This window comes from Thunnus albacares, chromosome 22 (genome assembly GCF_914725855.1).
Source record: "Thunnus albacares chromosome 22, fThuAlb1.1, whole genome shotgun sequence".
NCBI classification, from domain to species: domain Eukaryota; kingdom Metazoa; phylum Chordata; class Actinopteri; order Scombriformes; family Scombridae; genus Thunnus; species Thunnus albacares.
The window spans coordinates 20,698,698-20,720,997 of record NC_058127.1 but is presented as its reverse complement, the minus strand read 5'-3'; the positions used below and the strand labels follow the sequence as shown (position 1 = coordinate 20,720,997).

General features: G+C 38.4%; 1 protein-coding gene across 6 annotated transcripts in view; it reads left to right on the top strand.

The window, feature by feature from the left end:
- nlgn2a (neuroligin 2a) overlaps nt 1-22,300 on the top strand; it is a 191,985-nt gene that overhangs the window by 90,520 nt on the left and 79,165 nt on the right. For 5 of the 6 annotated variants that reach the window (XM_044340570.1, XM_044340571.1, XM_044340569.1 and 2 more), the window contains one exon: nt 15,491-15,544. The exons of the other annotated variant lie outside the window; for it this stretch is intronic. In XM_044340570.1, the coding sequence (XP_044196505.1) occupies nt 15,491-15,544 (54 nt within the window). The remainder of the gene's footprint in view (nt 1-15,490; nt 15,545-22,300) is intronic. 6 annotated transcript variants of the gene reach the window in all.

Genomic DNA, 22,300 nt, shown 5'->3' with positions numbered 1-22,300 from the left:
ATCACTGCCTACAGGGCTATTATACAGAAGCAAATCCCTGTTTTGTTATCAGTGAAAGCTTCTTGTACAACATAGCCAAGTACATAACAAATGCAATGCAAACAGTGTACTGTATATAAATTGCACAGGAATTGTTATCAGTATTTTTTGATTGATTGCTCAATTGGTCTGCAAGTTAAAATAAATAATGATGAAAACTGAAAACAAATATGTACCCATCTGTTTACACAGCCACAAAATAATGAATCAATGTCAAAAACGCAAAAAACTAGAAAATTGATCAACAAGAGACACAGTATATACTGCACACATACAGAATTATACACATACTGTATGCACACCGGTGATACAGAATAACAGAACAACAAACTACACTGATTCTGTTACATTAAACACTCTTTTCATGCATCCCTTTTACTGGAATGCACCTGTTGTTTGAATTAGCCCTCATATTATTCTGCAGTGTATGAAAAAAGTAGCGTACAATCAACGGTCACTAACCAAGAACTTACTCATGCATTATGCAATCAGGCAAGTAATGGAGGAGTCATTTGGCCTGTGCTGCATTTTTACATGAGGTAAAAAAAAAAAAAGCCACCAACAACAGCAGCATGCACTGCACACTCATGTCAGCTCAAATTTCAGCACCATGGACAGCGTCATAGAGCACAGCCCTGACACATGCATAGTCAGCCAAATTTGAAGGCATATTCTCCTCTTTCACTGTTCACTACTCACTATTTAATAAATTCTGTGGATTAAAAAAACAGTTCTGGAAACTTCTCTGATTATTCTTTCATTCGGCAGTTGCTTATATTTAACTTGCATGATAGTTAGCTGTCATTGAGTGACCGTACGGAACCCATGAACAAAACATTAAAGTAAAAATATAATCAAAGTTGTTTCCACGCATTCAAACATAGATATGTTGTGTATGACAATCTGCTCATCCATAATGCAGCTTTGGTTAGTTAATAAACACTAAAAAACAAACACCTAAACACTAAAAAAGTGTCCACCAAAGTTTGTAAATCTAGAATTGAAGAAGAAGAAGAATTGTGGTGCTAGGTCTATGAAACTTTTTATGATTAATGAACATGTTTTTAATGAAAAATTCTAATCAAAAACTGTCCACACTATGTACGTCTGTCTCTACTTGATCTTAACTTGATTTGCAGCTCCTGGTTTAGTCTCTAGGTGACACAACAGATTACACAGTTAGCGTTTTGGTATGATGTAGCTTGGGGGATATGAGGTTGCTTGAGAGAGAGATGGCAATTGAACTGTCCAAAAGCATTAAAATAACATGTATTCTGTTATATCACTGTTGTCAGCGCTGCCTTATTTCCCAGTAGTCTCCTTTATTTTTGCGTTCAAATTTAACAGGATTTCGATGCCCTTTTAAATGACGTTCGTGGGACAAATTACTTTAAATGGAAAAATCTCCCATGGTGTCATAACTCAACGTTAGCAGGCATATTTAAGAGCGGCCTTTTCCTTAAATGGAATATGCACAGCTGGCATCTATATAGTTTAAGATAAGGATAGATGAAGAGCCAAAGGAAGACACAAAGAAAGTTAGAAACACTGCAGACACATGGTTAGTCACATGGGCATGCGTCTACATCTTGGTGTCCCTCCTGGGCCTTTGACCTAAATTACTCCCCATGCTCCATCTTGGCACTCCCTCAGTGTTCCACTCTGTCAGCATTAGGAGCTCTGCCTCATCCGCTCACTGGTTAGTAATGTCCCAGTGCCGCAGCCTGCGGTGGAATAAGCTCTTACGAGGCTGGGCTGAGAAGAGGAGATGGATTTAGATGGAGGCAAGGAGGGAAGGATGGTAAAGGGTCAGGCCTAAACAAGCTTTGTGCTTCACTTCTTTGTGTTCACACTCCTAGTCTGTTTTTTAAAGACATACTGATACTGCTGTTTCCACTGATAATGCCCAATTTGAGTGTTAAAGTATTTTTGGAAGATAAGATATCATGTAGCATGTCTCATCATTTTACATTCTACGTTTTAGACATTTAACTAGTGAGTAGTGAGTTCCTGGAACCCACAGGTGGTCATTTGAGTGGGTCCCTAATAACATTTATGTTCTTTGACAAATTGTAGTGTTAAATTCGTGTTTGATGTCATATGGTTATAATTATGGCTATATTCATGTAAAAACAAACAAAAAAACAAATCATTAAATACACTGCAGACACACAGCGGCTGACAGAAGGAGGAGGTCATATTATACAGAGAAATATGAGCTTTTTCTGGGTGAATATATGTTAATGTGACTTATAAAAAGCGAAGCGAAAGGGCAATGAGAATGCTGAGCTTTCAAGTTTCATCAGGAGTCATTAATAACACCATCAAGCACATCATGTTAAATTAGGAAAGTAGTTTAAAAAACACGCTCACAAAGGGCGACCATTTACTGCATACTGTCGTTGGGAACTGAGTACAATTAACTGTTGATTAGCCTGATCGGCCACTGTCAGTAATCAATACAAACACACATTATTAGACTGTAAACCATTAATCAAACCAATAACAGCAGTCAATGTCAGACAACCATATCATACTCCAGCAGTTACCTTGTGTTTCTGTAGTGGTGACAAAACTTTAAAAAATATACGTATTAGCAGTGTGAATTAAACTGAAGCTCCCTGTGCTCTCCAGAGAAAATATTACGCCAAAGTCCCTTTAAGAAACATGTCCATTAAAACACATAACTCTAGGAAAAAGGCATATATCATTTATCATATGTTGACAGTCTTCTTGTCAATTCGGCTTCAAAAAAATCCATAAAGATAAACTGCATTTCTGTACAAACCTTACCTTTTTGATTTTGTTGCCTCAACTTTGCTACCTTAGCCTCCGTTGGTTAGCTGCACTATTTAAGTGGAAATGAAGGCGAACCATTTAAAAAATTAAGATTTCTCACTAAAATATGAATGAAAATTAAAATATAACACTGTTAATTCACCATCTATCATGTGTGTATATAAAGGTATTTGAGGAGTTTTTTCAGGCATTACCTTAGTAGCTACCTGGTTTGCTGCTTCCTGTTTGGTGCTGGTGAGATATATGCTCAGATGGTAAGACAAGGTTTTTTTGACAGCAAGGTCTCTTGTCTATTTTTATGATTTCAACACAGACTTACTCACAATGTAGCATTATCAGGGAAAAAATAGGTTGCACCCCCTTAATGCTTCGATAGTGAGTTTACTGAATCCTTTTGGATTTTGAGGTATCAGAGACGCATAACACATACCTAGCAACATCACTGGCGGCTAATGATTGTTAATGTTTGCTAACTTAAGATTGATAATGCTAATAGTGACTGACATTATGGAGACAATTTTAGGAGTAAGACTGTTCTTGTGCTGCTGTTATTCCTCGTTTCAACATATCACAGATTAACAATGTTATAGTTTTACCATCATTTATCACCAACTAAAAAGAATCTAACTCTAGCGTACCTCACTAAGAGACATTTGTAACGTTTCCTACTTGTGGTCCCATTTCACTTGCTCTCAGCCTAATGATGATGTCTTAAAAGTAACTGACTAAGAATATTAAAAAGTTACTTTAAAAAAAAGTGTCTTGCCTTAATATAATGAGATGACTTAAAACACAGACACTCTTGGCCTGGTTTAGTATTTGATACCATTACCGTTAGTGTAAATTTGAAATGAGAAAAGCAGAGAATAAGAGAGGAGAGGATGCCGCTGTGTGTGTTAAAGCAGCGAGAAGAGTTGAAAGCCCACATGGATAAATAAACATCGACAGTGATCTTGGATCATTCTACAAGGTTACCGCACAGATCACCAACAAGCCTTTGGTTAGGGCAGCAATAGCCCACGGGTCGAATGACTGTTCAAACACACAAAAACAGATTGGTTCCTTTGTTTTTAATGGACAAAGGCAAGGAAAGACAATACACCGCAGAGATTAACTCACAGATGAAATACTACATGAAATGGCAACAGTGCAGCTGAGCCTGTAGGCATTTTGATAGCTCAACATAACAACCTCTCTCCATATTTTTCTTGTTTCCCTTTACCTTTTTCACCTTCCCCATATGTCAGATAACATAAAGAGTCTTCGCTCTTCAAAGGTTAGCACAATAAAGAGAACACACAGCTCTGCTGACAAAACTGGAAATGTCAAAATGGTTAAAAAGTGGGCTTTTCTAAAATTACGTCTTATCTTTTACATGGGGAGACAAACAGTGGTTGTTCGACAGACCCAGGGTATCATGGGAGATGGAGTGAGAGTCTCTCCAGTAATCTGTCACCTCTGGAGCAGGGAGAATCACGCTATTGAGACTGGGAATTGACTGGCTCAGCACACACACAGGCACAAACACACATCTTCTCACTAGGGCCGAAACAGTTGAGGGAAATATCTCAGTGCAATTTTTGTGAACAATATTGCTATTTTAAATTGCAGTTATTCTCTATAAAGTAACCTCCAGGCCTGCATTTGTGGTCTACACTGTATTAAAATAGATACTTACTAAGGATAATCACAAATAAATCTTTCTGCATAGTGAATTCTATGAATAGAATTTCATAAAACAATGCAGTAGCTTGTTGTTGACCCAGAGAAAACTTTTACCTACTTTTCAAAGTTGAACAATTTACCTATATTGTATTTACCTCTTATGGTACTGATGACAAACACCAGATAAGCCAAGTCTAATAGTGTTTCTGACTCACAGCCCCTAATGATTAAGCTAACGTTAGTGTCAGCTTCACAGCTGCTTCACATCCCCAAATCCTGGAGGTCCCAATTCTGAACTTTTTACCCAGTTTGGGTCAATATAGCGCCAACAACAACTAAGTTAGTGTTGCCCAGAAAGCCACTCAAGACGAGGGGTTGTTTTGACCCAATTTTAGTGTAATTTTTTATTTTACTGCAAGGTTATTTACCTAAACTACAGTAAATCTTGTTATAATCTGCTCTACTCTTTTTAACCTGTTAACTGACACAGTCCCACCTGTGGGACACTTTAGGCTTGGTGGCATAATTTTCAGGCTCACTTACACTCATTCTGACTTTTTGGTTGTAAAATTTAAAAATTCACCTTTTAAATGAGACCAGGGCTATGACTGTAATCAAAATGAATAAAAGTAACCTTCCCCACTCAATTTTGAAACCATCATTGGATAAATATAAATAGTACAGACATCAACTCACAGAATGAGCACTAATTCAATAAGTGGTTGCCAACTTAAACATGTTACAGCTGGTTAAAACACTGATCATTATGTAAGTTATAATTAAGACGGCAGCTTTTGCAATTTTTAAAATTGCACTCTGTCAAATCACAATTATGATATAAAAACACTTAATTGTTTAGCCCTCCATCTCATAGTCAAAAACATTCTCTCACACTTTAAACCATGTGTAAAGTGTGAGATATAATAAACAGGCATTTCCCTGATGCTCTTACGGCTCATGACTCTTGGAGACCAGACACACACATCACTGCTAAACCATAGATTTATACCAGACCAGCGTAAATCTAAGTCCAGAATATGGGGTGTTTTTTCATTAAAAGTTGTCATTGCAGTATTTACACTGGGGATTCAACAAGACATATGAAGCTGTGTAACTATTGGATTCCTTCCTCTTTATTTGGTCACCTTATGAAAAGTTAATGTAGCAGCTCACATACTGCAATTATGTTCAATATCCTTGGTTGAGAGGTGCAGAATTTATAGTTGACAGCGTGAAAGGTTGCTGCTAGGCCTGTAATAATTCTTCAATGACTGTGTGGTAATAAAATCCTCTAATAATTCTATAGTAAGTGTATTGTTATCCAGATTCAGTCTCAAATTTAAACTCTAAAGCACACATTTGTCTATGTAATGGATGCATGAGTGCATGAACAGATAAGCCTACAAGTATGTGTGTGTTAGGGTGTTTGTGGGTGTGTGTGTCTGGCTACATGGGTAGAAAATGGCTTTAACCTTCATGCCTACTCGATCATCACCACTCCGTAAATGTCACTCCATCTGCCTCCCCGCCACTCACCACATCTCTGTTTACCTCTCCTTCTGTCTGCTTTACTTAATCTCTCTATCTCTTTTCTTGCTGTCATCTCTTCATCTTTACGTTTTTTTCTCCTCTCCACTGCAACACCTTAATCCTCCTAATGCCCCTCTCTGCTTTGTAACTTCCTCCTCTTTCTCCCCCGTCTCTTTCCTTTCCTCCCCTCTTTTTTTACGTTTCCCCTCATTCACTTCCACTTTTTCCTTTCATTTTCCTCCCTTACACCTGAACAAAAAGCAAATAACTTCATCTTATTTTTCCTTTCGAAAGCACACACTCGACTTCTCTCTTTCTCTCCCTCCCTCATACACACATTATTTTGAAAACCCCATGTCAGCACCCCATTCTCTCTTGTCCTCTCCATCCTTCTCTCTCTCTCCCCTTTTCCCTTTTTTTTTTTTCTGTCTACTTGATTCTCCCCCTTCAGCCAGGTTGGATCGATATTTCTCAGGCTCTCAGTCGGGAGGCTTGAGAATGAGGCACCAGGAGACTGAAAAGCGAGAGAGGGAGTGACAGGGAGAGAGAAAAATGGTGTACTAAAAATGGGAGAGGTGGAACAGTGGTGGAGAAATAGAGGTGACCATTGTGGCAGTAACATGCGAGCACGTCATGTGTTACTTTGTACCACAGTTATTTCTGACTTCGTAATTGGCTGTCAGACATTCCAGTCGTTTCTAATATCTCTATTATAGCACACCTACTGCATATTAGCATTACTCTGCTTTATTCATCCTACCTAGCAACAAGCTATCAATGGCCACAGATGTAGCAGCAGCATCATTAGGTCTCTGTAGGCAAAAATGATGATTCTGTCAGATCTATAGGCGCATCTGAACGAGCCTTAAATCAGCTGATGTTGGTGTTTTATGAAAGACACAGTTTACATCATTAATATGAGGCAGCACCAGTCAGAGTTAACCAGCTGTCAAATACTGTATGTTGCATTCAGGGGGGAAAAAAAGCCAGCACGTCCAATGTGTACATTACCCACAGCTGCTACTGTAGAGTCTTTCTGATGCTGCAGTAAAGAAATCATGACTCTAGGTGAAAACAGATGAGAAATGTAACTTACTTTTTACAAGATTGTACCAATAACACATGGAGTAAAATCTAATGTGGCATTTAATGAATTTCTCTAGAACCATTTAGAATAATTTTATTTTTATGAGATCTGAATAAACTTTCTCATTAAGCCGTTTTTTTTTTTCTATTGGCCAATTATTTTTATTATCTGATTTTCAGTATTGGCCTCCAAAATCCTGTATGGTTTGAGGTATAAACAAAACTGTGGTTTAATTAAAAAAAAATGGACACTTAGGACACTAATACATTCATTTCCTTTTTCATTTCTGATTGTATTGGATGACCAAAATATGAAAATCCAATGGTAAATGGGTAAAAACCTTAAATATATGCCACAACACAACTCCTTTAAGCCTCACCATCTTCATCTATAGATAGAAATGTCGATGCCTCCTCATTGTTTTTTTTTATTTTTGTCACTCTGAAACACTTCCAAAGTACAGTTATCGCAGCTGGCAACAGTCACAAGATGTTTTTCTCTGTTATTTATTCCAGTATCTGATGCCTCAAAAAAGAAGCCTAGTGGAGCACAGATATAAATATCTCTAATATATTGCAGAATCTTCCGCACATATATAATTCATCTTTTTTTATTTGCATATACTCGCCAGAGAAGCATGCAGAATGAGATTAAAGCATGCCAAAACCTGCTCAAGCACACCAGCCCAAAACAAGGATGGAAAGGAAGCTATAAATAATCTTGGCACTTAAAATTAGGAGATAGGCAGCATAATCCTAAAGTAATCAAACACTTATACAATATGCAGATACAGTCAACTTTTTAATATGTGCTGCTGAACTTCTATTGCGGTCCTTCCCTACTCATGAGAGGAGTCATTTTTCTTTTTAAACCTCCAGAAGACGCAGAAACAGTGTGGCAACCAGTCAGATAGAGCCGAAACTCTTAATTTCAGCCAGGCAGCTTTAGACAAGAGCCTACAGTAAGTGATAAATCAAAACTATTAGCCACAGCTCCTCTCATGCCTTTGTTGTCCTTCGGTAAGCCTGCCAGGCTGGTAAAACTTGAGTGTGCTGTGGTCACTTTCCAGCTGATGGCGTAGAACTGGCTGGGACAGCATTGTGACAGTCTGTCACAGTCTGACAATCTGTCTTTGTCCTTGACTTTAATATCCCCAAAAAGCCTATTATTCACCTAATGCTGCTTCAGGCAAGGTTAATGTTGAGTGAGATGGACAGGAGAAGAAAGCCTTGTGACTCAACAGGAACAGAAATGAAGCCAGAGCATGAGCCTGTTTGACTGAAAAGCACACGTACTGTACTATATGTGTATTCAAGCTTTAAATATATGTGTTTTTTTTCAGTTCTGCAACATGAATAAAGATAAAGTTGATCATGCCAGTTTATATTTCACTCCGGCTGGAATGTAAAAGCTCTTCTTTTCCACTTTTAGGGCTTCACATTTTGTATTCCCACCTCGACAGCGTTGTCTGACAAACAGTCATGCAAATCACGTAATTTAATCGAGAGAAATGAATTGAGACTTAATGATATGAGAGCAGCAGAAAACTAATTGTGACAGGGTGACTAATGACGACTATATAAATCCATCTAGAATATTTCTGAAGGGTGAATGTTGAACGTCACCTGAAAGGACAGAACCTCCGCCGGCTCACTAAGGATCCTATTTTAACTGCCATTCATCTGAAAATGGACTTCGCAGTTGTTTGTACTGTAGTCGCAGCTCATCTTAGCTACTCGTCTGTGACTGGCCCACACACACACACACACACACACACACACTCACATGCACATTGTAGTGACTGAGAGAGCAGTGGTGTGTGATAATGAAGCAGAGGATTGGCAGTAGAAGTCGGTCTGCTTGCCTGCCTGCCTGCCTGATTGTCTGCACATCTAACAACTGTATCTCTCTCTTATACACACATACACACACACACTCACCAGAACGTCTACTTACAATGTGTGAAATAGAGAATGTGTGTGTGGGTGACCGACTCTGAGAGGGGCGGTCACGTCTCACTCATCCCAGTTACTCATCTACAACCTGCTCTCCCATAAACACGCACACTCGTGCACAAATCTTATTGAGTTATTCGCTACATTTCTGCTGCAATATTTTAGCTCTAGGACAATGACAACGTCGCCATCTCTTCTGCTCTCTGTCTCTCTCTCTTACACACACACACACACACACACACACACACACACACACACACACATACACTGTCCTTTGCGCGGCTTCCGAACAAGCGTCCATCATTCATGGTCGACGCTCACTCACAAGCTGTCAGGCACAGTTCCATTTACTCGTAGATCATGCCGGACTGGCACACATTGCCTAAATGAGCTACTCAACACCTACTTACTCTTGTGCCTGCACAGAAACATTTGTTACACACAAACATACACTCACTCATATCATAAAAACAAAGAAATGAGCATCTTTTCAATATAGACTACTGTCTGTATCGATCCAGAAGAAGGTATCAAACGGTACAGATAGAAATTTAATGTTGATATCAATATGAAAGATATAAGATATACATACAATATACAGCATGGTGCATTGCTATGTAATCTCACCCTATATACATACTGTAGGTCTGGGGTATATGGCTAATATACATATATGTATATATCACAAAATGTTAAATATATGAAAAATCACACGTAAAACAATAAGTATGTTCATTTCTGCTCAAAGCAATGAAGTGTGTTTTAACGTTAGTCTGTTACACAATATATGAAAAAGAAAACCTCTAAAAATGAATATTATTAGTTTTTAATTACAGCTTGCTAAGCAGATAATTACGTTTTTGGAACTAATTGTTTATTGGTTTAAAGACAATTAGCGTAGTACAATTGAGACCAATGTACAAATAGTCAAACAATTACAGTATACACTGTCTACAAATGACAAAGATGAGAGAAAAGAACAAAAAGGAGGAGTGGGGGGGTGGGGGGAAGGAGCTTGAATCAAAGGGGAAGGGGGGGGGGGGGGGGGGGGGGGTGCTAATAACATGACTGACATAGCAGGGCTCAATCTTCTCAAGAATTTCTTCCTCTGAAGCCTCAAGTTATGTTACAGAGTAGCCACAAGCACTCTACCTATGACTGGAATGTTGGGACAGTGGGTTTTAACCAGTTTACAGTGATTCCTTTAATGGTTGCCACTAGGAGAATCCAAAGAAGATATGAATGGCTTCAGTAGATAACAATTCTGACAACTGTTTTTGTACACCATAAAGTGTAGTTGACAGGCGTGTAGGTTCAAAAACTCCTGACTGTGAATAAACCAAAGAATTCTGCACTCTTAGTCACTTTATTAATGAAGTTTCAATCATCAGACCTTATCAGGAAAAATTCATATGATCAAACACTGGCACCATATACTGTATATATACTCACCAAGTGCTTTATTAGGAACACTCCAATACAACGGCTCTGCCATAAATTCTACTAAGCTTATACATATTTTATTCACTCTATTAACACACATGAGGGGGGCAAAATATTTGGAAGTCTTTTCAGTATAATACACTCCAGTACACCACCACCCACTACAACCTCAATAATAAACTATAAACTGATAATTATCACCTTTCTGACAATGTCAACTAAAACCGAAAAAGTATAAGCTTCTTGAAAGTAGAATGAATGACAGAGCTGTTGTATTGGATTGCATTAGATTGCACAGGTGTTCCTAATAAAGTGCCCTGTGAATGTAAATCTGACCCAGGAAAAATTAATCAGAGGCTGCCACCAGCACCTCCCATCATTTATATAAATTATAAGGTGTCAATAAGCTGATCCAGTTATGAAAGTGTAAAATGAGTACATATAATCCATTATAAAAATCATATATCCAAGAATAAACCAATAAGTATATATCATAGACAGAAAAAACTCTATAGCCTATGCAAAACAATTAGTACAAAATTGATAATATTATGCAAAAAGGTTAGTTATTAGGTTATTAAACAAGAGACGATCACACAAAAAAGGCAATGTTAATAATCAAAGCTCATAATAATCACAACAATCAGATCACAAGGTCACAATATCAAAATGTTGATCAAAAAGAAAGATTCCATCGTGTGTTGCACAATATAATGTTTTGTGCAGGTCAGATTTTGATATATGTATTGCCAGTGCTTTCTGACAATATGATTTTTACCTTATGAAGGTCTGAGGATCAACACTACATGTGATTATTTGGTTTCTTCACACTCACAGCTTGCTCAGAATCATCATTTTGGAGATAAGAGTTTGCACAGTGATAATATAATAAGATAATTTCATCATTCTGCTTAACGTTCATAAAATTTCATTCTTTTCCCTGCACCCTGTGTATAAATGTATGTGCGTCTCCAAAAACCGCTTGCCTGCCGGTGTATCGTGTCTGTCCGTTTTGCATGCATGTGCACTGTGCGAGGATGTGTAAGTGCGATGTGTGTGCGCACGTGAGTATGTGGCCATCGGGAGAAGTGGAGCTGAAGTGAAGACTTACATAACCAGCTTCAAAGGAAGCTGCAGTCGGCCGGCCCGCCTCCCCCTCCTGCCTCCCCGCCCCCCCCCTCCCGCAATACAGACACAGCAAAACGCAAGGAGAGAGACGAGAAAACAGTTTCACACAGAGGAGGATAAAAGAAAGAGATGATATAGAGGAGAGAGGCTGTCAACAACTTTAGGTCTAAAATATTCTTTAGCAAGTACCGTATAATTCATGACATCAAAATAAAACATACAGACATCATGTAGCTGCTCAACAACTGATTGTTTTAATTAAAACATGTAATACTGTGTACTCTGAGTGTTTCGCAATTGTAAATCATGGTATTTTTGTCATCTACAGACTGGTATGTGTGGTTGATGGGTTTATGGTGCTCCATCAAACTGCACATGCTACCGTCACCTGGGCTCCTTTGATTGGGAAAAGAGTCTTACAATGTCAGGAAAACCAGGTTTTTTTTCCCCCTCTGGGCTTGATTCACACTGCCAGGCTCCTCACCCACTCATTGCAAAAAGATGTCAATCAAGCTCCTTTGTTACACTTTTTCTCAGCTTGTTGCTGGGCCAGTAATGGTTGCTTGATTGTTGCTTTGCTTTTCCCCATTTTGTCAAAGTTACCTGGGTTTCTTTGATGGGCAGGTTACTATTAAAAGTTTTTCATCACTTGGCTAAACTTTTTAGTACATAGTTTTGACATGCATCAATCAGCAACATTCCTCTTTAGTTGTTTTCAGCTTTGTGTTGCACAATCAATTAGCTAATGAGGTGCTGCAGATGTTTTTACTCCCATGTGTTTCAGCCTGAAACTAATTACGCTCATATTCATAGTCAAAAAGACAGTAGCTGAATGTTTCTTAGTGGAAAACACCATTTAACTGTTTTTTCAAGTAGTAAATATTACTGAAAAACACCATAAACCTCAGTCATCAGGTTGTAAATACCATAGAAAGTATTAAAAACATCAGCTCTCAGGTTGTAATGACTAAAACTATCGTAAATTTCAGCTTTTAGGCCATAAATATTACTTGTCAAAGTGAAAGTTTTCATTCCGTTAGCCATTATAAGTCATTTTCTTATGATGAATTTTTGCTTGGAGCCTGCTGTCAAGTCATTTCTAATAATTATTTCAATATCTGAAAACAGTGTTTATCTCTAGATATAAATATCTGGAAGGAGAGTCTATTGGAAGCAAGTCCGTGTCCAAGTTCAACAAAGAGACAATGTTTCTACTACTTCACCAGTCAACTAGGAGCTCAACGACCAAATGTGGGGAAATAACTTGGCAACACCAACTAACACGTCATCAGGGTGCTCGACTTTGCAATTTTTAAGATACCTATTTGTCTTGAATTCTGTTTTAATGTATTTTTTTTTTAACTGTGTGGTCATTTTTAGCCACTAGTGTGTTGGTCGGTCCACTACTTTGGTCCACACTGAAATATCTCAACAAATATTTGATGATGACATATGTACACACATGTGTTTGATGAATTGGAACAAAAGTTGGTACAAACATTAATGGTTTCCAGATGATGAATCCGCAGGGTGACGCCCTGCTAGCAGGTTTTCGATTATGAGTTAAATGTCTCCACCACTGTTGGGTGGATTGCCATGAAATGTGTTCCAGTCATTCATATTCAACACAGGATGAACTGTAATAACCTTTTCTCTAGCACCATCTTCAAGTCAAAAATTCAGCTTTGGTTTACCACCAAATACCTGCAAAACTATTGCAATTCCCATTAGCCTCAGCTGTACTATGCATTTAGCGCTAATTAGCAACTGTTAACATGCTAACATGTCATGCTAAGATGGTGAACATGATGAACATTATCAACTACAAACATGGCTGTAAACTTCTAGTCTTATTACTGTTGATGTAACATTTTCTTATGTACTTTTCATATATCCTTGTCGGAGATGTACTATCCTGTAGAGACTGGCCATGTATGCATGTGTCTACTTCTCTTTGGATAACTGACAAACATTTAGCCATCTTGTAGTGTGTACTCTATGTAGGCTGTAGCTTTCACCTATTCTGTACAGCACTCAGATGAAGAGCAGACTCCTCCAGTAAGTCAGTTAGTGTTGCAGTTATCTTTTCACAAATTCACCTGAAAGAAATCCAGTGTTTTTCTTTGCCAAACCTCATGTTCCCAAAGTGGATTTATCAGATGAAAGCTAAGGTGAAGAGTATTTTCAAGTAGTACTTACCTTCTGAAAGCTGAGGTGAACAGTATACGGATGAAATACTTTGGTCAGGGTGCAAAATTATTTTTTGGTCCACCAGCCAAATGGTTAGTTGAATGCTCAAATTTTACCAGCCACACAACAGATTACCATTGTTTTTTTTGGCTGATGAGTGAAACAAATCTACCAGCTACCTGCATATTTTACCAGCATTTGGCTGGTGGCTGCTGTTAATTTAATGCCCTGAATTTGGTCGTGTTTCTGTTACCTAAAAGATGATTTGAAGGGTGTTTTTCTGCTCATAGCTGATTTTGTAACATTTTCCTTAATCGCCTCACTTCACCATTGTGACTCTATTAGTGACAGACTACAGATTGAAGGGTTGACGGCACAGAAATCATTTGGTCACAGTCAGGTTCCTTAAATGAGACATTAGCACTTCATCAACAAATGAACAAAAACCTTCAGAGATGATGATGGAGGGAGGGAAAGAGGAGGTTATTTTCCTGTCAACGTCTTCTCCTGCTCTCTCTCTCTCTCTCTCTCTCTCTCTCTCTCTCTGTCTTCTTCTCTTCCTTTCTCTCCGTCTTCTCCTTTAATTTACCAAAAACAGCCAGTGGGCAGATGGGGATCAAATTACATTCACCTTTTACCTGCACTCCTCTGCGCAATTAGCGTCACACTTACTTGTCATTTCAAATTAACACACTGCTGTTGTGCTATGTAATTATTTACCCGCCTGGGGAATAGCTCTCTGGTTTAACCACTAAATAATGACAAACACACACACACACACATGCTCAGTCACACTCCAAAACTCAAAAGCACCTGTGCCCTATTTTACCTGCAACATGTTTAACATGCTTTTTTTTTTTTTTTTTTTACCATTACAGGTTCATTGTCTATCTGCTGTCTAATTAAAGGTGTCTTTGTGTTCAGTGTGTCTATCTAAAAAAAAAAGGTCTAATTAACTAATGTTGTGCAAAAGCCCTTAAAAATCTTCTGTGTGTTTTCACTGCTGAGATGTCGGCTTAAAATTTGGGGGTTTGAGCATCAGGACCCAAAGCTGCCATTCTTCCTCTATAGGTGTCCTCTTCTTTGCCAGTTCTTTGTCTTTTTTCTGATCATATGGTGGGAGGAAAAGGGCTGGGTCCTGTTCTTCAAACCGCAGAGGCCTTATTGCTCCACATTCCCCCTTTTCCCCCCTCCTCTTCATCACCCCCACCCAGCACCCCCCAAAAAAACAGTCATACCCAGGAAATAAACAGGGTTTAATGGGGAGAGAGAGAGAGAGTGAGAGAGAGAGAGAGAGGAAGAGGGACTATAAACAATGGCAGCCGTTTTCTTCTGCAGGGGGAGAGGAGGAAATCACATCCAAAAACAGCTTTCTTTGATCTTGTGTCTTTTCTTGTGATAAATCTGTGTCTGTGATGCCTTTTGTTTTTGTTTTTGTACTCTTTTTAAAGGAAAAAAAAAAAAAAAAAAACGAAAAATACAAAAAGAAAGAAAGAAAAAAAAAAACAATAAGCAAACATGAACTCTTGCTGATTTGTCCTTTTTGCTCTTGCTTCTTTTCTTTTTTTGATATTCTTTTTTTTTCCGTTTTTGCCAGTAATCTTTTTTGAATTTTCTCTTTTCTCTTTTTCCCCCCTTTTTTTCTTAACCCTAGGTCCGCTCACAAAAAAACATGATGAATCTTCAATGAACAAGCCTCGAGACGAAGGTATTTTTGTTGCATGTTTTTCCTTTTTTCTTGTTTTGAAGTCTTTTTGGGGGATGTGTACACATAGAGTGGAAAACACACACACAAGTCAAACATCTCTTAGGTGGGACTTTGGATATGAGATGCATACCGATGTGTTGGTGTAAGTGTATGTGCTGACCGTTTCAATTAAAAAGCTGTCTTTCCTATGCAAATCATTAGCCTGATGTAACCTTGGATGATCATAACTCCTGGCTAATGGAACCCAGATACCCTTCATTATAAAGCCATCTACAGCACAGGCAGTTGTGTGTGTTTTCCAGAGGTCCTTATCTGGCTCCCGACTGACAGAGAGAGGGGCTCGGACATCATCATCACCGCCGTGCCCTTGAAAATACATTGGCCAACTAACAGCATTGTCCCCGAAACCAAATTGTTGTCAGGATTTTGAGCAACAAAGCACCTATTGAGACCAGCTTACACAATGAGGTGCATTATTATTACGCCTCAATCCCCCACTCAAGGATGAAATTGCTATTGAGTCAGGACCTACACAAATATCGAGCTAGCCTTATTCCAAGTCAATGATGATAACATCAAATCAAGAAAGGAGAAAAAAAAAAAAAAAAAAAAAAATTGGGGACATCCAAGGACACTTGTGCCCCCGCTTTGGAAGATGTGGGTTTGATCGGCTGCTAGAATAAGGACGCAGAACTCACAGCCTGCTGTTAATTTATCTCCTACCTGCAGCACGTACTCTGTGGAGGTGATTTTTATCTGCACTTTCATCTCTCCCCCCCCTCCTTGCCCCCCCCTCCCCCCTCTTATTCTCTTGGACTTGTTTCTTGGAGGAAAAAGATGACTGATGATATTTTGATACATATTTCTCTTTATGCTATTTTGAGGGTTGTGCGGGTGAATCTTTTTCTTGCTCCGTGATGCTCTTTGATTTGGGGTATTTTTTGAAGTCGGGAGTCGGAGGAAGTTTGACACAAGAGGATTTTCTTGGTGATCAAACGCACTGGCACAGGCACAACTTTTTGAGCTGCCACAGTCAGCAAGCAGTCAAGCCCAGTCAGGACGCCAACCCCCCCACCCCCACCCCCCTCCTCCTCCCAACCCCTCTCCTCTATACACGTCTTTCATCCTTCATCACAACGTGCAATTAACCTTGTTTTATTGGGAACTGCTAATCCCAGTGCACTAACTCAGAAACTCACAATCCCAACCTGGAATTCATCTCAGGTTAAAAACTGGAGTCAGTTATAGAAAAAAACCAAAGGGACACATTGACAGATATATGAAAAAGTTTCTCAAACGCAGAGATAGACTTAATGTCCTTGCATATGACTACAAATACAGAAAGCTTGCATAGAAAACAAATAAAAATGTGCACTGTATAACAATGCAGATGCAGATAATCTCCTTTGCATAAGACTACAGATACACAAAGGTAAGCTGATCCCAGTGGAAATGAGCTTCTGTACAGTCTCATTAGTTACACTGGTAACCAGGTTTCATTTTATTCATCTAACTGTGCACTTACATTTTCTTATACTCTCTCCTTACATGATGGTCTAAATGCTGTCTCAAAGCCTTCTCCACACTCCCACGATATAATTCTGGTAGAGAAACTTTATATTTCAATTTATTTTATTATGTGCTGCCTAAAATAGTCATTTAAAGTCTCTATGTGCGCAGTTTGACACTAGAGGGCTGTTTTCATATTCATGTGCTGATAGGAGAAAGTTTGTCTGTGCTCACCTTAAGGCATGTACTGTACATACAAACATGATTTGTTACATCACAACTAGTTTGGAGTCAATCGTGGTCCAGTACGCAAAGTGTGATGTGGAAACTTGAAACATCCAGAGACAGATATGTTCTGGGTGTTATGATGAGGCTGAAGGAGTAGATGTCATTTTTCACAATTTTTAACCAGGTAGTTGGAATTTTGTGGGAAAACCACCATGTCTGGAGGGATATTTAAATATATTTAGTCTAAAAATGATCAGAATCAGCCTTCAAAACTTGCCATGTGTAATTGTAGAATGTAAACTGCTCCTCAAATTGTTAAAATCCCTCATAATTCCTAGAAATAATACTGAAGACATGAACTCCTGGGTGTCCTGAACGGCACAGTTGCTCCTGTTTGGTAACCATTGTAAAAATGCTACTTGGTTAATTTATTCTGCATCTGACATGTGGTTTTATGTTGCATTGTTATACACAACATATGTCAATAAGTAGTCACCAGAAAAAATCTCCAAACTCCTAACATCTGAAAAGAGACAGAAAGCATTGTTTTAAAAAACAACTGTGGATCATTAGTGTAAAAACAATATAGTGAGCAAGTTGGACTGCTACAGTGGCCTCATTGTGTAAAAAAAACAATACAGTAATAAAATACAAGGACCAGTTGTGTGCATTAAGTCCTTTTGGTTACATCTTGCCGGATGGAAAAGATTCATACACACACCCAAAGCTGTGATACTGCCAATCTGATTCCAGCTCCCAAGCTGCTCTTGAGCTTATTCTGTGCAAACCTACACTTTAAAACAACTCACTCATCTCTTCAATCGTCTAAACATTTGCACAAATAAAGATTTCAGTACAAGAAGCCAGATTCAGTGTGTGGGGACTGTTACAATTTTACATTAACCTGGCACAAACTCTCCACAGTCGATTCCTTGATTTATTTTTTAACAAACAACATGCTGGACAACATTAAATGAAAGAACCTAGAAAATATGGCTGGCTTTTATCTGATAACAGCAATCAGTTCATCCATTTTGTCCACCATTTTGTCCTCATTCTTTCAGCTGCATATCAACAGCCTTTTTATATTGGTGCACCTTGAAGCAGTATATTCAAGGCCATGTAGACATCTATTCATAAGCTATTCAAGTGAAAAGTACACACTGTACATTCAAGAAGAGCAACAAGGAATTAAAGCAGCATCCTCCACCTATCTAGATGACTTCATTCAACAGCAGCAGCGTGCTCTCTGGCTTTATATCAGTGTAAGAGAGCAAAGGCTATTGGGCTGCAGTGCTGCTCAGTATCGAGGCGATGTTCAAAAAGATTGATAGAGCTCACGGCAGAGCTTTGTGCATAGGTGCATGTGTGTGTGTGTGTGGTGGAGAGGAGGGGATTACAAACCACAGCGAGATTGAGCTAAATCAAATAAGAGACGGAGTGAGTGTGTTACTCTGCTGTCCTGTGTGTCAGCTCTGATCAGAGACAAACCAGAGCCACCTGAGCCCCAAACCTGGAACATATTTCTGCCAGGAACAATGTCACCTCTCGCTGATGTGCTCGCTCAGACGAACGCACGCGCGCACACACACACACACACACACACACACACACACAATCACCCACAATCACACACTGCGTTATAAACAGGACCACACAATACAAACATTGATAAACCCATAAAAGGAAATGTTCCATCAAAACCAAATTATCAGACACAGATGAAGTGCAGTTGATCTACATCATGTTGCATTAAGTGATCTAATCCTGGATTGGACCACCAAAACTCAGCTTATCTACCATTTTATATACAGAATATATGTGAAGTTTTAGGGCAACATACATGTTTTATATAATAATAATTATCATATGTGAGAATATAAGAAAACAATACAATATTTTTTTATTAAAGGGGAACTTTCATGGTCATTTCCAGCTCTATATTTTTATTCTGGGACTCCACTAGAGTAGCTTTGCATAATTCACTGTTCAAAAAATTCCTTATTTAACTTATACTGGCCCTTTATGCAGCCCCTCAGTCGAGCCTCTGTCTCTAACAGGCAGTCTTAGCTCCTGTCTCTTAAAGGCCCCCAGCCCCGATGAGCACACTCTTTTGACCAGCTTACTGGAAGCCTGCCAAGGGGCAGCTGTATCGGAGTCGTGTTAAGCTACTGCCGATTCAAACCCAACACTTCCTGCTTCACTGCTTCATATTAAAAGCTTATAAATGACTAAATAACAGGAGACTTTTATTGTGAAGAATTTACAGGAAATGAAATGTGTTCCTCACCGAATTAGTGGGAAAACGCCATAATGTTTGTGGAGTGGAGCAGTGAACTTGCACGCTGTACGTGGAGCAGATGACCATATAAAGAAATCTGTCACGAGCCGACGTCAGCTCGAGCTGAAAATAGAAAAGGGAACCGAGTGTTCAGAGCAGTCTGAAGCCGGTGCTTTTTGCTCACAGGGATTACTTCTGCATGCGCTTACCTCATTATTTAACACTTTTGCCACATTTAATATGAACATCTGAAATTGTAACATGATATATATATGACTGAAAATAAGGAAAAGCATAATAGGCCCCCTTTAAAGTGATTATTAAGTAAGCTATATTAAACATTTTCTTTTTATATTCTGTTAATTAATTGAAGTTATCTTTTATTGCTAGCATAGTTGAAAAATGACATCAACAATGTGAAACCACTTTTAACCACAAAACAATAAAAACAATAAAATAATAGCAAAAATGAAATAAATGTCCTGGTCTCTAAACTTGGAAATAAATAAGAAAAAAAAAACGAGAGAGAAACAGAAAGGTTAAGTTACTGTATTTATTACTGCTGTTGCTTTTAATCTTGTAGAAAATCTTTTATTTCATTACCTGATTATCTTCCTTTCAAGAGTAAAATGTTACTTTCGCTTTTTTCAAGCATTAAAGGCCCCATGAAACGGAAGTTACAGCATCTTTAGCTTCTATACTGTGACCTATTTCCCAGTGAAATGGAATATTTGAGCCTTGTACAGTTATGAAAAGGATTTAAATGAAATCCTTCGCATTTGATTGCATCGGTAAAAAGCGGGCGGGGCTTAGAGTTGAGTGTGATATGGAGCTGCAGAGAGAAACGGAGCTGCAGAGGACTGTTGGCTCCACACACACCTCCTCACCTGTTGTTAAATCAGCAGGAGGACAAGGGAGAGATGAATTATACTTCAGCCACATTGTGTTGGAAATGAAAATGTTTTTTGCCCAAACTGACATCTCCTCCTATCTCTCTTCATATTACTCTGTTAGCTACTATGATCCACAAAAGGTGAAGTGCAGTTTTATATGACCGGTGTACTCACCCAAAGTCACATTTGATTGGATGAACTTTTGTAAACACCCCTGAGTGCAGGATGAGTCATCAAACATTTGAAACAGTTTTACAGGAAGAGAAAAGACAGGGATGTTAATGAAAAAATACTCTTCTAATGTTTTTTTGACATATATTTAGCATATAACAAGAGATAAATGAACAATCAACACAGAGACACAGGATAAAAACTGTGAAAATGTATTTTTCATATCATGGGGCCTTTAAGCATCTATATTATATCATGGATCGATGAAGGCCTTGGGTTTTTTCCAATAATGCAGTCAATTTTCTTCATGGCTAGTGATGATAAGAATATGAACCATCCATCTGGGTATTTAATTACAATGTAATATTAGGTATCATTAATCAAACAAAGCGGTGAAAGGTTTTGATTTACCTTCAGTGATTCTGTTAGCCAATACTTCATTTTCTGTTAATAAGCTACTATAATGCTGTTACTTTCCCAGACTGCAGGGATGATAGAATCATTCCATTTTATGTTTTTATTTCACAGCGCTCAGTGCTTGCTGCTAACATATAAACTGAAACAGAAGGCTAAAAAGCATCAATGATACATCAAGTGTAGCCTCTTTTTTTTCTTTATGAGAAATATCACTGGATGTATAATCTAAATAAAGGAGAGAATGCTATTTCCTATTGTCAAGGAAATTACATTTGCTAAGCAGTAACACTAGACCTAATGTTTATTTGGGAATTATTGTTGTGGGGCGTGCAGTCAGGTAAAAGTGATTTGTTTACTTTTACTGTACATTTAGCTATTATAAAGATCAGTAAGTTTTGAGCCTATATACACAGATAACCAACTGCAGCTAATTACTGTTAAATGGAGCCTTTTCTGTTTGTTAAAGGCACGGTCTATAATTTAAATGTAAACACCACCAAATAAAGATTTAAAATTGGAGCCTGCTAGCACTCACAAGTTGAATGATGGATAGATGACAGTTGATAACTACAAAATCCAAGCAATTAATGTTGATGATGCTGTTAAAGCTGCATTTATTGATTCTTTTTATCCGCTGGGGGAGGCAGAACAAGCTGTAAACACAACACTGACATCATCTTATAAAGTTGTTGTGGTAAATGTGTTAGCAAACAAATGCTCTCACATCCAGTGGACAAAGACCAACATGAACATTTACTTGGAGTCATATCCGTGTCCAGTATTCACTGTCCTTTTAGCTCTGTTTTGGTCTCCACCAGCTCTTGAGGGAAAATATCTGTCTCTTTAGCTGATAAATGCTTCACTGTAGTTGCTAATTTTGTCTATCAGCTGTGTAATGATGGGCGGATTGAGTACAAAGTTTCTTCAGTGAAACACATCTTCCTGCTGCTGGTGGAAGTTAACTTGAGAGTGGAGTCACAGGCTGGAAAACCAAAACAATGAGCTAAAAGAGGCTAAAACACTAAATGGAGCTGAGGGAGACTCCAGGGTTGGATTCTGACCCCTTTCACATTACAAATTTAATCCATTGTTCATATAAAAATATTGATTAGTGCAGCTTTAAAGGTTTGTTTGCCTGCTGTGTTAATCCTTCAAAACACAACTGGCCTATATTTACAATTATGATCCACTGAAAAACAAACAAAAATCTAGAGTATTCATTTTTAAATCGCACTCTTCAATTATGGATGAGAATAT